General features: G+C 42.9%; 2 protein-coding genes across 4 annotated transcripts in view; one reads left to right on the top strand and one right to left on the bottom strand.

The window, feature by feature from the left end:
- The window catches only part of DRAM2 (DNA damage regulated autophagy modulator 2), a 36646-nt gene extending 32308 nt beyond the window's left edge, over nt 1-4338 (bottom strand). Inside the window, exons 1-3 of the mRNA XM_004699194.2 lie at nt 4257-4338; nt 3021-3099; nt 2160-2227 (exon numbers count right to left, since the gene is read on the bottom strand). The gene's annotated coding sequence lies outside the window, so the exon portion shown is untranslated. The remainder of the gene's footprint in view (nt 1-2159; nt 2228-3020; nt 3100-4256) is intronic.
- CEPT1 (choline/ethanolamine phosphotransferase 1) overlaps nt 3924-15486 on the top strand; it is a 48312-nt gene continuing 36749 nt past the window's right edge. For 2 of the 3 annotated variants that reach the window (XM_004699193.3, XM_045292075.1), the window contains exons 1-2: nt 4451-4533; nt 11237-11644. In XM_004699193.3, the coding sequence (XP_004699250.1) occupies nt 11309-11644 (336 nt within the window). In that variant the 5' untranslated portion in view covers nt 4451-4533; nt 11237-11308. Of the gene's footprint in view, nt 4010-4450; nt 4534-11236; nt 11645-15486 lie in introns of those variants that run through there. The other variant, XM_045292076.1, reaches the window with a different exon arrangement.

Genomic DNA, 15486 nt, shown 5'->3' with positions numbered 1-15486 from the left:
GGCAACAAATGTACAAATGTGCTTGACACACTGGATGTATGTATGGATTGTTGATAAGAGCTGTATAAGCCCCCAATAAAATGATTTTTTTTAAATCAGCATTTTAGACTTGGGTAATTTCCTTCCTGAATTATCATCATTTCTTTTTGTATTTTTTCTCTTTTTCGTCCTAGCATTCTGTCAACATTTTCTCCTCTCGGTTTTCCACTTGATTGTGGTGGTGATTGTTGTTAGGTGCCCCCAAATCAGTTCTGATTACAGCGATTCCACTTACAGTGGAACCCAACATTACCCATTCCGCACTGTCTTGACAATCACTGCTACTTTTTGAATCCATTGTCGTAACTCCTGTGTCAATTCATCTTATTGAGGGTCTTCTTCTGCACTGGTCCTCTACCTAGCACGAGCTCCTCTTCCATAGACTGTCCCACTCTCTTCTAGAGTTGCTGTGAGTCATAAATCACATGATGGCAATGATTTGCTTTGTTTGTGTTTTTACCATGAGCCTTTGTATTTTCATCCCCTCGTATGCATGTGAAAGTTAGACAATGATTAAGGAAAGCGCGATGCTTTTGGATTATGCCGTTGGTTAAGAATATTGAACATCGCATGGGCTGTCAGAAGAACAAACAAATCTATCTTGAAAGAAGTACTGTCAGAAAGCTCCTTACAAGTCAGGATGGTCAGACTTCATCTTGTATACAGTCATTCTGTGGGAGAAGGATGAGGCTGTGTGCTCCCATAAAGAGTTAAAATCTCAGAGTTGAAGGAGAAGTTTTTCTCTGTCCTGTATGACAATTATGAGTCAGAATCAGCTCAATGGCAGTGTTTTTCTATTGTATTCTTTCAACAATAGCGTATTATACCTCATACTGTTTAAAAATCTAGAAGGGTTTCTTAAGTGGGTAAGAGCCATTTCTCCACAAAGCCTAGCAGAGCATCTTGCTCAAAGTAATGCTCAATGTTTTTTGAAAGATCAGCCCAAAATTCAAATCCTAATTCCCCCCAAAAGTACATGATGGCCCTACTTCAGTTAAGAGCGTTCCTGTATTTCCAGCTCACCTAGCGTCACCCCAGGTGCTCTCTTCCAAAGTCTTCACACGATGCCACTAAGAGACAGTCATTCTACATCCATAAGTCACCTGAAACCAGCCGTGGCAGTTCTCACTGCAGCCACTCGATTCAAATGTTCAGTTCTTTTGACCTAAATGCTTTTCTTCTTCCCCTTGATTCATTCTATATACATTGCCAAAGAAACATTTCCCTGCTCAAAACTTTTAGAAAGTTGCGTGACTTTGGGCAAGTTTCCTAACTTCTTTGAGCCAGTTCCTGATAATATTATTAGTACAGGCTGTACTGCCCAATACAGTTGCCACCAGCCGCTATTTACATTAAAATTTATTAAAATTAAATAAAACTTAAAAATTCAAGTACTCAGTTGCAGTAGCCACATTTCAAGTGCAGAGGAGCCGCCTGTGCCTATCGATGACAACAGTGATACAAAGTGGGCAATGCCACCCCATAGGGGGTACTGGAACAATCCAGGGCGGGGGCTGCAAAAGCGGATACCTACACTCCATCCTAGACAATGGGCTTTAGTACAAAAGTGTCTCATTTCCAGAGGGGCACTGAGTAATTTTCTTCCTGACAAGGGAACAGCAGGCCAAAGAAGTTTGGGAACCTATGCTATACAGGATAGTGGGACAATTCCATCATTGTGGAAATATTCTACTGGAGTGAGCTGGATAGTTCTTGTGGGGCTTTCACAGACATAGACAAATAATGGATAATGATGGTCCAACTCTAGTCATCAAGTTGACTGAGACTCAACGCGATCCTATAGCGCAGAGTAGAATTGCCCCTATGAGTTTCTGAGACTGTAACTCTTCACTAGAGTAGAAAGCCTCATTTTTCTCCCTTGGAGCTGCTGGTGGTTTTAAATAGCCACCCCTGCACTTATCAGCTCATTGTGTAAACCCATTATGCCACAGGGCTCTTCTAATCAAAGGTAGTTTTTGTTAATATCATCTGACAAATGGCTTTAAAATTTTAATTTCATAGAGGTTGATTTAAGTACTAAATGAGATGACACATGTAAGGTATATTAGAGGTGATCAATCAGTATCTGTTTGCCCTTTTGGATGTGAAAGATGAATTACCTGTTTTGTGAGTTTTCAAAATGTCAGTCTTCAGCTCTTGCCAAACCTGCACCCTTTGTTTTTAAGTCCTGAAAGCCAGATATGAAGAGAATAAGAGGTTGCTGCTTCAATCCACGATTTTAAACATATGCACACATTCAAGTTCATGCGCCAATATTGTTCATGGGCAGAGCAATATACTATAGCATGTCCATGGGTTATTTTTCTTTAGAGTTGATACTTGGACAAAAAACAATGAGATTTTACTATTTAGAATTGAACAATATTTTAACTCTAAAGTCAAATTCCCTGTCCTTTCTTATACCCAACACCTTTCATTGGCCTCAAAAAGGGTAAGAGCAAACAAAACACTAGGTTTGCTTGACAGCAGAGAGAAGCAGCAATAGGAGAGGGAAATAGTAGCTTATTAGTTAAATGAAACAAAACATTGAATGGCTAGTCTCTGTGATCCAGTGAATCTGTGAAATCACACTTATCTAAATGCAAACTCTAGCTCTACCACTTCCTACTTGCATGATTTCAGGCTAGTTGCATAACTTCTTCTAATCTATACAAGAGGCACCCCAGTGGGTTACTCTTTAGAAAGGAACAGGGAAGCATGTGATAAATGTTACTTGATTTACCATTTCTATAAAACCACAGTTGGTGGTCATAGGTGTAAGGAATGACCATGAAATCATTACAGATTTGCAGCACTTCTGATGTTGTAGTTTTCAGTCACTTAAAAAGTTTGGCTGGGGAACTGCTAAGCAAGCAAAATCAGAATTTTAATAGTTGGGATTTAAGAAACCTTTCAAAACGTGATAATATGCAGGGATGACCTCCACACATTTAAGTTCTATGAGTCAAAACGGCACTTACAATTTTTAAATGACACAAATGTTGAAATTCCACTGGTAATAAGATGAATTCCTTCTGTGGGCTCCTTTCAGTGTGACTGCTGAGAAATAAGGAGCAGATTTTGAATATCACAAGTGAAAAGAGAGAAAGCCCTAGGCTTCTTTTAGAGCAGGGCTGGGGATTGTCTGCCTGCTGGCTGCAAGAGGCCAGCAAAATCTTCAATACTAGCTAACCATCACAGGGGTGACTTAATTAAATGTTCGACCAGTACGGCCCACAATGGTGTTATAAATATCTAAATGGCCGTTGGCAGAAAAACAGTCCCGCACCCTTATTTTAGAGGTACGTACACAGACTTATCTGGTACATAGCAAAGCGAACGGTCGTGTTTCCAAAATGCAATTTGGCTGCTTGACAAATGGGATGTTCTTGTTATGGTTAAATTCTAACGAGCTCGAAGCTTATGCAACACTTTCGTTTTAAACTGGATCAAATGTTACGCGGAGAGTAAAGGGGGGAGTACAAATTACAGAGCTGCATTTGAAAATTAAAATTGGAGAGAATTTGGGGGAAAAATTTCTGCGTGTGCTTCCTGTGCTTTCCAAATGCATCCGAAGGTGAAGCACGGTGGTGAGCTAACAGGAATTGCAGCAAATCACCTTTCTGAATTGAGTCCACCTCTGGCGATAGAATTGCGCTTTGTAGACTCAGCTCCACGTAAACACAAGGTCACCACCGATCTCAATTTCACCCCATCCCCGCCCCTGGAAAGGAGTCCAGGAGGGACGCAGCACACAGCCCTGTTTGCAGTCCGGGACAAAGGTTCCGGGGGGCGGGATAAAGGTTAATAACCGCTTTAAATAAAGCAGTGCGGGGAATTCTTTAGACCGTTGCCTTGTGCCGGAGCAGGGAAACTGGAGTGTGGATCCGGCTCCACTTCGCCTGGGGCGGAGATAAGAAGGGAGAGGCGGAGCACGGCCCTCCTTGAACTTGAGTGCTGGGCTAGAGGGGTGGGTTCGGGAAGCGGGCACGCGGTCCTTTCCGGGACCCCAGCGCTCAGCCCGGGATTTGCCCACCACCCTGCCCAGCTCCGCTGCCTCGTTCGGGAGTTTCTGGAAGCAGAGAGCCCGCACGCGACTAGTGCGACCGCGACCGCGACGGCGGGCAGAGGGATCCGGGCGGCCCGGACGCCCCTGACACAGAGGATTCCGTCCTCGGATCCCTCCCTCTCGCCCCCCTTTCGCTTCCTCCACTTACCTTGCCCGGCGGACCCACCCAGCGCGGGCCGCAGATTCCCAGCCTGCGGGCAGGAGAGAGAAGGGGCGGGGCCCTGGAGCGCGCCCCCGAGCGGCCGGAGCAGCTCTCGGGAGCGCGCTCCCGGCCCGCGAGAGCGCGCTCGCGCCGCGGCGCGTTCCGACCCGGGCTCGCTTTACGGCAACCGCGAACGTGTCGTGAGCGAGCTGCCGCGGCTCCGAGGCACCGGTCTGCTGGAGGCGGAGGCTCTTATTCTAGGGGTGTGCTTTTGGGGGTCAGGGTAAGGCTGCCGGGCTTCGTCTTGAGAACATCGCGAGGGGGTGAAGGACGTGGCCGGGGCCACAACTGCTAGGAAGGGTGGAGAGAGCGCTGGGTGCTGCGGGTGGGTGTTAATGCCTAGCTGTGTGCTCTCGCGAAACGGACGCCGTCCTCTTCCTCGCGTCGGGGGCGCTCGGGCGGGTGCTAGGAAGGGCGAGGACCCCCTCGGGCCTCCTGGAGAGACATTGAGGGGCCGGGTGTCTGCGCGAGGGCCCGGGCGCCGAGGTGTGGGAACGGGGGGCCGGGCTGGAGCCAGCCTCGGCGGGCCAGGTAGGGCCGGGCGGGCCCGAGGGCTGGGGGCGCTGCCCTCACGGAACCGACCTTGCCTCGCAGGTCCACGCCCTCTTCCCGCCCGGTGCTGCCAAGTCCTCAACCCGCTGTGCAGCCTGTGCCGGGGTTGCCAGCCTTTTGGAGAGTGGTGCTAGTATTTCGTGCCTGGGCTGCGCTCCTTGGTCAGCAACTTCTCTAGACATTTCCGTCGATATTGACGAGCTCTGAGATTGCCAGCTATGACTTATGTCAGCAGTATTCTTGGAAGGAGGGCAGAAGAGTGGCGGCTGGGGCCCGGGTTCCCAGGAACACAGGCTGTTCCGTTTAGGAAGCATGTTAAACTAATTTTCTGCAGTTCGGTGCTTGGCGTTTCTGTGTCATTTTACCATTTTTGCATCCTTGATATTGGACGTAAAATTCTCCTCTTGGTTCGTCAATAAATCCCCGCTACCCTGTAGGTCAATTTATTTTGCGTTTTCAGCAGATTTTAATGTCTCGTATGTGGACAAAGACTATAGTTTCGGTTTCTACACTCAAACTAGTAGGGATATGCTAAGTGTGTAATGAATTGGTTAACTTACAAAACAGTTTTAGATTGTGCTAAAGCACTTTGAGTGTTGCTCATTTAGAACCATTGATGGACACATAAAATCCGAGATTGAAGTTCTGAAGCGTTTGGCCTTATAGTTCTCTGCTCTGAGAAGGAAAAAAACTTGTTGAAACCACTGAAAGTCTTGTTTTTCAAGAAATAAATCAATTATGTCAGCCTCTAGTATTAACCTGTCTGTTCTTTCAACAGAGGCTTCTTTATTTGTTGTCTAATTAATAGATTACTACTGTTTCATATATTCATTCTCCTTCCGGTCTCAGCCCAAATCTGTTATCATGCAAAATTTGCATGATACTTTTATTCAACTTGTGAAGTACTACAAACTTTTTTTACCCCCCAGTAACTTCAAGTACTAGTGCATAGTCAATTAATTTGTTCTATAGGTAATAAATGATCAATTGGTCTTTTCAAGCTGGTGGTGGTCTTTTTGAGGGAACAGGAAAATATCCTCTGAAATGCCACACTTCCCAACCCCCTTGCCTGTAGTTTTTTACATTTAAAAAAAAATGGAATGCAAGATTTCACTTCAGCAACATAGTACATCTGAATTGTGTTTTGCATTTGAAATATGGCTATAAAGGCCTGTTTTTGTGAACTCCCTGTGTATATTACTTGTTAAGGAAGGCTGAACTTAATCTATGATCTTAGAGTTTTTCTTTTCTGTTTACTTGCTCATTATCATTTACCAACCTAATAACCCCTTAATATTTTTCTCTTGTGGTGCCACAAAGGTTGGGAAGGTCCGTAAACATACTGCCAAATCTGTGAAGCTCAAAACTTAGCATTCGCAGAAGTGGGGTAGGGAGGTGAGAATTCCGGAATTTCATACTGCAGCTTAAATACTCTGTAAATGTATTTACCTTGCGTTCTGCTGATACTTGTCAGACTTTCCCCACTCCTGAAATCAACACAGAAATAATGTAGGCAGCAGGCCGTTGTCCTCAGCTTGTAGAAGCTCAGGTGTGCTCTAATGCCTACACATTGCATGCAGTTTCAGTATAGGTGTTTGTTAAATGTCTTTGGTTATATTTCTGGACCTTTGTTGTTTGATTATATTTTTGAATTTTTGTTGAACTTTCTACATAAATATTCCTGCCTGTACAAAGGCAATTCTTTGTCAGATCATATATCCCTGGACCTCCCACAAGTGTATTCACAGCGCGTTATAATTTAGCTGTTTACAATACTGCCTTCCTTCTCTTTTTTGAGCTTTTTGAGAGTATGGATGGCATATTTTAATTTCTTGTTTCCTCGGGGCCTTGAACACTGGTTATTCTTGGCAATGAATCGTATTTGTTCATTGCTCAACACATAAGTATTGATTACCTAGTAAGTCAAAATATGATCATGAGATTATGGAAAATAGAATGTTAAGAAGATAGCCATGCCTCTGACCTTATGGAGTTCACAGGTCAGTGTAGGGCATTCTGCTCCCAGCCTGCTCCACCCTGGACAAAGGAGCAAATCAAGAAAGTTCAAAATGTGATGAGAAAAGAGCCCTAGAGGAAGCATGTACTGATTAGAAGTGGGAAAGTTACAATAATGTGAACAAATTATTGTAAGCTGAGTTATAGATGGATTTTTTACAGTTAACTCATTTACTATTATGATTCATGAAAACATTTTTAATTAGTAAATAGGTTGTGCTACAAAAATTACAGGTTTCTTTACAGGCTCATGGGTGGCTTCCCATTCTATCCGTGTGAAATCTCAACTTCTTGTCGAGGTCTAAAAACATCTCCACAGTGCTGCTTTTCACCCTCCGTTTCCTTTCCATCTGGTTTACCGCTGGCCGTCCTGCCAAATGATTTGGTAGGTGCCTGGAAAAAAACAGACTTTTTCTTGCCTCAGGGCTTGTACACGTTTCTTGGATTATTCTCCCTGGTGCTCTTAGAATGGCTATCTATTTCTCTGTCTGTGGTTTTGGCCTAATTGTCAGGCCATCGGAGAATATGTGTTCTGGTTTAGCACTTGCTTTCATAGTAGCCCCCACTCACAGTGTGTAATACTATTCATTTGTTTACCTGTGTGTACTTTTTCCCCACTGGGCATGGGAGCAGGGACCATGCCTGGATTGTTCACTGCTCTCAGATATTGGTTGAATGCCTTTGGAACTTGGATTCAATTTCCCCATAAAACTTGTGTCAATCGCTGATGGTTAGATTCCTAAGCTAACTAGCAGTAATTTTCCCATTTTTTTTGTAATGTGGTTAGAAAAGGACATTTTCTCCTCAATCTGTATAAACCTGACTGCAGATAAGATACCGTATATACTTGAGTATAAGCCAATCCAAATATCGGCCGAGGTGCCTAATTTTACCACAGAAACGGCATTAAAATGTGTTGGAAGACTCGGCTTATACGCGAGTCTATCTGGTAATCTCTCCATTTCATACTCGCTCTTCTCGCTCTTCACTTGGTGAAGCTCCGGCTTTCTCACAGCCGCCCAACTGCCCTGCTCCCTTGAGATGTGCTTGCTTCTCACGTGCTGAATTTCAGAAGCCCCTTGTCTTCATCTTCCTGAAATGGTTTTCAGAGCAGCAGTCTCTGGGTCTTAGGTGTGGAAAAGGGAACTTGGTGATGGATCTGTGGTGGTGACAGCAATCTCCAAGGCTGGCTTCCGGAAGGACATGGAACTGAATTTCAATTTGTGATGTTGTTGCTAATAGTTTCAGGGAGACAACGTTGCTAAATTGAAATATTGGCAAAGGAAACCTTCAAAAACTTCTTTGGCACTTAGATATGATGACTAGACTTAGAAAGGCTTGTCAAGATGTAGATTTTTCCGAGAGAGAGATGGCTAAGGGAAGAAACAAAAATCTAGGTCAGTGTGCGGAGAAAACTCAGGAGGAAAGTATCGGTTTATCAAACAGTGCTGCCAAATGCTCAGACTGAAAACCCTAAGTATCAGTCTGTGTAGGTGCTTAGTGCCAAAAGCCAGCCAGCACCCACAATGTATCACTTTTTTTTAGCAGTAGAATGAAACACTGCAGTAATAGGATACAAATTGACTGGAATAAATTTTTTATTTCCATTGGAATCCCATAAGAGCTGATTATAGCTCACCAAATGTGCAGATACATTATCCCATTTGGCTACTGTAAGACAACGTGTTTGGGTGACTCTTGGTCTGTCATTTGATCTAAACTGAGAAGCTGGGCGCATGTTGAATGATAGGTCAATATAGATCAAGGGCTGTGGTGGTTCTGTGGTGGAGTTCTCATCTTCGATGTGAAGCCCTGGGTTCAATTCCCAGTGACGGTTTCTCATGCACAGCCTTACGGGAGACCTGGATGTTGCCGTAATGTTGGACAGCTCTCAGTGTCTCTTCCATGAAAGATGGCCTAGGAGAGACATTCTTAGTGATCTAATCCCAGCATCAGCCAACCACCCATCTGCAGTGATCCTGGGGGTTGCACAGTACTGCGCAGGAGTTTGTGCTGTTGTTCATGGGGTCTGCGTGAGTTGGGCTTCGTTTGATAGCAGCTAACAACAAATATCGTGTCAAAAGCACCTTTAATCACTAGCTTTTTTTAACAGTTGATTGTGTGGAGGAAGTTCTCTGAAGTAGTCAGAAATGAGTGTGATTTGCCTTCTTGGCATGAAAATTATTTGAATATCTTCTATTTCAGAGCGTTTCAGGTCACTTAAATGATATCACTGGTTTTGCGTTTGTTTTTTGTTTCAGTTGTTGAGATTTTTAATTACTTATGTAAGTTTGACTTGACTAGAATGGCTGTTTTCTGAGCCAGGCACTGAAATACACACTCTGACAAAGGATTTGGATACCACTTTAAACTGTCAGTGATTCTGAAGTTTTGGAATTTAATATTGATGAAGATGGAGGGCAGAAGTATTTTAAATCCTAGCCACAGTGATACTGGGTCTATTGTTGCAATGCCCTGAACCTGTATCACATTCTGTAGTCTCATAGTGAGTGCATCCTTTCTGGAAATTTTACATTACTTTGAGAATAGTTTATGATCAGCAGGTCTACGTACACATCTCTTGATTCAATGCCCTTTTCATTCTACTAAAATTACTCTTTTTTTTTTAATCCTCTTAGTGCTTCTCTCCTTCGTCCTTTCACTAACTGTAGATTTCCTACAAGGTTCTTTATTCTTTTTCTTGTGTCTAATCCCTTTAAGAACTCACATACTTTCTAATCTTTACTGTCTAAATGGATGACGTGGAATTTTCATGTCTTACCCAAAGTCCATTGAGAGGTAAGGAATCGCCTTGCAGAAAGCGAGTTTGGCCTTTTGAGCCTTGGTTTATTCTGCAGTTCCAACACTTGAGTCTGAAGAGCAATGACTGACCAGCCCCAGACAGAGTAGCTGGGGGCCATTGTCGACTAAGAATCACAAAGCGTGGTATAATCTACTCTGGTGACTTGTGTGAGGCCAATAAAAGCCCAGGGGCTCTGATGGGCCTTTCTGGTGCACTGGAGAGGGGAATGTGTCCCCCTCTGGGGACATTGAAGCTGTACTGTACTCTGTTACCCCTCCCAGAGCTCACCTTACATGCTGCTGCTTTTGCACCTTTTTGTTGTTGTTGTATTAAAGCCGTTGTCACCATTATAGTGTTTCCCATTGCGCTCTGTGAGTCATTTAAGAAATTATTGGAACCCAAAGAGTAGAGAATGTGGAATCCCAAGACTTGCTGGTCCCTCCTGACCTAGCCCGAGGTGACTGGGCATAAGAAAGAGACTGGTTACATTGCCAGTTGCGATCTGACCTGAGGGAAAGACAGCTGAGGGTTCCTTAGGGTGCAGCTGGCCTGTGAAGTGGGGTTTGTTGCCCACCACACAGTTTGGTTGCAGAGGTGGGTGATCTTCGACTCCCTGTGCCGGTGTGTACAATCCATACAGTGAGCAGTATTTGCTAGAGCATCCCCTGGCTTGCATGCAGTCTTTGGCGTTTGTTTAAAACTCTGCTTAAAAGGCCATGTATGTCTTCCCTTCTTGCCCTCATCCTCATACCCCTCTGACTTCACTTCAGTGCCAAAATAACAAACTGATAGTTCTCCAACTTTCTCTTTTGACAGTAAATACCACAATACTTTCTACCTGTTGACTCATTTTGTTTTCTCAAGGATGAGTGTTTCTATTCCCATAAAGATTACCGTCTTAGAAACCCCCACGGGGCAGTTGTGCTCTGTCTTCTAGGGTAGCTGTGAGTCAGCATTGACTGGATGGCAGTGAGTGAGTGTGTTTTTCCATCCTTCACTTTGTAACCGCTAAGCCTTTTCTGGTAGTTCTCTCTCGATACAAGTAGCAGATTTCACTCTCTTCCATGTTTCCATTTTACTACCGTACTCTCCGTTCTCAACCACCGTGTCAAACCATTGTGATCCCTGTATTTGCTTGTAAGTGCTCACTACTCTCTCCTTTCTGAGTAATATATACAGATACCCTGTTGATCTTGAAAATATTCTCATTTTCATGTTGCTGCTTGATAGAGTAGTTTATGTTAGCATTAATGTTTTCTAAAGTGAAAGTGCTATAGGGATTACATTTTTTCCATACTATTCCCATACTATTTCATCATATACATATATGATATAGCATAGATATGCTAATATATTATGTGATACATATCTACTGCCCTCTTAAAGTTAACTTTTTTGTTTTTTACCCTCACCTGGAATACCACTTAAAATAGGTTGTGTGGCTCTGGGCTTGCACCATCAATAGAAATAGACTTTTAAAAGTCCCTGATTTAGTTATACCTACTTGACATTTATAAGTCTATTAGCTTGATGTTCTTTTTTTTTTTTTAAACAGGTAAAGAATAGCCATAAGAAGTTATAAACTTAATGTAAATTACTGTCTCCAGATAAAAGAAAATCAAGATCAATGAGTGGGCATCGGTCAACAAGGAAACGATGGGATTCCCACCTGGAGGCCCCGGTGGGCTTGGGCCATATGAGCACTACAGGATGTGTATTAAATAAACTGTTTCAGTTACCTACACCACCACTGTCCAGACACCAACTGAAGCGGCTGGAAGAGCACAGGTATCAGAGTGCTGGACGGTCCCTGCTGGAACCCCTGATGCAAGGATACTGGGAATGGCTAGTTGGTCGAGTTCCCTCCTGGATTGCTCCAAATCTCATCACCATCATTGGACTGTCAATAAATATCTGTACAACAGTTTTATTAGTCTACTACTGCCCCACAGCGACAGAACAGGTAAGTTTCGTGATAGTACAGCTCACTGTTTGCTAAGTACCAAGACAATTTAATTAAGATTATGGCTCATTTTAACTAATTAGGTAGTACTGTGACATCTGTTTTGAAACCCCCTATCCCACCTGTTGCTGATCCAGCATGTCTATTACTGTTAGCTGATTTACCTCTTATTCGAAACCAGAAGAAAAGGATGAGGCAAAGAATTTGATCAGGGATTAACTATTGCTTTTAAAATCAGATCATCTGAATTCTTCAATAAAAAAGGTTTTGACATTTTAAAAAATGTCTGAATGAAGTTTTAGCAAAATTTAAAATCAGGGATTTTGGTATTTGAGATGGCTATAAATCAGTTTCCTCAGAAGTGTCGTTTTCTTAATTCCAGTGAGAATTGAATACTCCTTTTCTCTTGCTATAACATGCATGGCTTGTAAACCTATCAAAACCAAACTGACTGCCATTGAGTTGATTCAGACTCATAGTGACTCTTTAGGACCAAGTCGAACTGAACTTCCTTACAGAAACAGACTGGTGTCACTTAGCTACCGCTCTATTATTGCAAGGCAAAGGAAGAAAAAACCAGCATAATAGAGGGGGTTATAAAAAGTTCATAGGAAATTCCATTACCTTTTAATTCCATTTTTCCACAAACTTTGTGAAGTACCTTCCCGCCTTTACTGGTCCATGTTCTGCTTTGGTCAGCATTTAGAAAAGAACCATACTATTGCTCATTAAGACTCTTTCCATAAGTCTTTGCAAACCTAGGCCTCTGGACTGCTGTTACCATATATAAACCAATCTTGTGTTTCAGAGTAAAATGTGTCCTCTAGGGTTTTTAAGGCTGTGACCTTCTGAAAGTGGATTGTCAAGCCTTCCTCCAGAGGTGCTTCTGGGTGGATTCAAGTTACCAACTTTTCTCAGTTTATGCCATCCCGGAACTCCTAATACTGTCTATACCATTACTTAAAATTAAAACAAAACTGGAGCCCTTAGATCAGAATGAGTAGATTGATGTTAGTTACTCTGATTTGAAAGTTTTCTTTTCAAAAAATGAACTAAGGTAATTAAATACATGAAAGTATATTGTTAAAGAATACTTAACCTATCATGGATGTCTAGAAGAACAAATACATTTTTCTTGAAGTACAGCTGTGCAGCTAGTATGCTCCTTAGAAGCAATGATGGCAAGACTTCCTCCCACGTTTTCACAGACATTAGACTTGTTATCAGGAGATGTCAGGCCTTGGAGAAAAACACCGTACTTGGTACAGTAGAGGATCAACCTAAGAGAAGACCCTCATGAGGTGAATTGACAGTGGCCACAACACCGGGCTTCGCAGAGAGCAATAGTTGTGAGGGTGGCGCAGGATCGGCAGTGTTTTGTTCTATCCTCAGGTCTCTGAGTCTGAAGTGACTCAGCGGCAGCCAGTGCAAATCCACCCCTCATCCTGCCTGTTTCACCAGTTCTCCAGTCGTGGAGTGGCTGCCGATTGAGGACTGGAGCTACAGATAAAACGTGCTTTATCTTCTTTCAGGTCCTTTACTTTCCCCTCACTGTTGAATACCTGTATTTTACATTCTTACTTGCTCTACAAATATAGTTGATGTGGTGTTTGTATGGATTTGTTTCTGGTTTTCCTTTATTTCCTTACCTGCCTTGCTTTACATCCATCAGAAAACTTATAAAACAGAAAACCGGTATGGTTACATAAATATGTTCGGGGATCCTTTATCACATGTCTTTGAAGTGCCCTTTGAGTAGGGCTGGTGCACTCTCAGAAGGAGTTAAAGTCTTAGAGACTCAGAGGTCATTCTGTCCTGTCCTCTAGGGTCACCATGAGTCAGAATCAGCTCAGGGGCAGTGAGTTTGTTTTTGAAGTCAAAATTATTGCTACTCGGGTTCCTATACATGTCTGTGTGTACTGCTAAATTCAAGTCTCTAGCGTCGTGAATTCCCTCGAGCAGTGCTGTTCAATACAGCTTTCTGTGGAGCTGGCAGTGTTCTCTGTTATCTGTGTATGTGATCAGTGTGGTAGCCATAAGCACATCGCCAAGCTCTTAATGCATGGTTAGTGTAACTGAAGGCAGGAATTTTAAGTTTTATTACATCTTAATAACTAAAGCCACACCTAATGTCTACTATGTGGGACAATATGAAATATTTTAGGGGGAAGTCGAAGAGCAAAAGTACAGAAGATAAGGTTCTTAATCATCTAGGATTAATTATCCAGTCCAATGTGGAAAGTATGGTTACACAACCCCAGCTAGCACTTGGAGGATTGGCAACTCTGGTTTCCAGCCTTCCAGTTACCCTGGAGTCACTTCTTACTCATGGCAACCCCATATTGTGTCAGAGGAGAACTTTGCTCTGGAGACGGATATGGAAGTAGATCACCAGGCTTTTCTTCCAAGTTACCTTTGGGTAGATGCCTTTTATTATGTGAGCCTTTTAACTATGCACCCACCAGGAACTCTGGTTTACAGGAATATGCAGTATGATCTTTTAGTAGCCTCAGGGAGCCCTAATGACCCTGTGAGTTAGTTGGATTGCTAGACACAAGATAAGACTTTCAAATGTACCAGCCACTCCTAGGGAGAAAGATAAGACTATCTATGCATACAAAGACGTACAGCCTCAGAACTCAGGATTTACCCAATCATATAGAGGATTTCTTTAAGTTGGAATTAACACAGTGGCATTGGGCTTGATTTTTTTTTTAATAGCCTACATGTTCTAAATTATGGGACTCCTAGAAAATGTTTAAGAGAAGAACAGAACTAGATAAATCTCTTTCAGAGAAATATTTCCTGTTTAAAGGAACCTTCATGGAATATACTAAATATTTCCAGCCCTGAGTTGTTTAATTTGCAACTCGGCAGTTTATCTTGATAACTAGTATCTGTTAATATGCCTTGTTAACAGTAAAATTTTCTTCAAGGCATGGATGTAGGAAAACTATGAGTAGTAATATAAATCACCTTTAAAGCTTAAAAATAAGCCAAATAGAAGTTCTCCCTTTTTAAAAATACTTTTATTGGGGGCTCTTACATCTCATCAAAATCCATACATACTTTGCTCCAGTGTATCAAGCATATTTGCCGCCATCATCATTTTCAAAGCATTCTCTTCCTACTTGAGCCCCGATAGCCGCTCCCCATTTCTTCCCCTTCACGCCCCCACCTGCCCTCCCTCATGAACCCTTGATAAGTTATAGATTATAATTTTTTCTATATCTTATATCGTCCTCCATCACCCCTCACCCACTTTTCCATTATTCATCCCCCTGGAGGGGATTCTAGGTTGATCCTATTCTAGGTTGATCCTTGTGATCGATTCCCCCTTTTTTCCCCTCACTCTCCCCTAATCCTGGTATCACTCCTTGTTGGCCCTATCCTGGATTCCCTGTGTTGCAGGCTCTTATCTACAGCAGTGTGCATGTTCTGGACTAATCCGATTTTTAAGGTAGAATTGAGGTCATGATAGTGGGGTGAGGAAGCACCAAAGAACTAGAGGAAAGTTGTGTATTTCATCGGTGCTATACTGCCCCCTGACTGGCTTATCTCTTCCCTGTGCTTGGGTATGGTTTTATTCTGGGTCTTAGATGCCTAATACCTGATCCCATTGACACCTCGTGATCTCACAGGCTGGTGTGCTTCTTCCATGTGGGCTTTGTTGCTTCAGAGCTAGATGGCCACTTGTTTATCTTCAAGCCTTTAAGACTCAGATGCTGCATCTTTTGATAGTCAGGCACTATCAGCTTTCTTCACCACATTTGCTTATGCACCCAAAAAAATTTGTTTTCAGGGATCCTGTCAGGAAGGTGAGCATCACAGAATGCCGGATT

The sequence above is a fragment of the Echinops telfairi genome, unplaced genomic scaffold (genome assembly GCF_000313985.2).
Source record: "Echinops telfairi isolate 266 unplaced genomic scaffold, ASM31398v2 ScPeMD7_443;HRSCAF=831, whole genome shotgun sequence".
Taxonomy (NCBI): Eukaryota; Metazoa; Chordata; class Mammalia; order Afrosoricida; family Tenrecidae; genus Echinops; species Echinops telfairi.
This window is presented reverse-complemented; position numbering and strand designations above follow the sequence as displayed.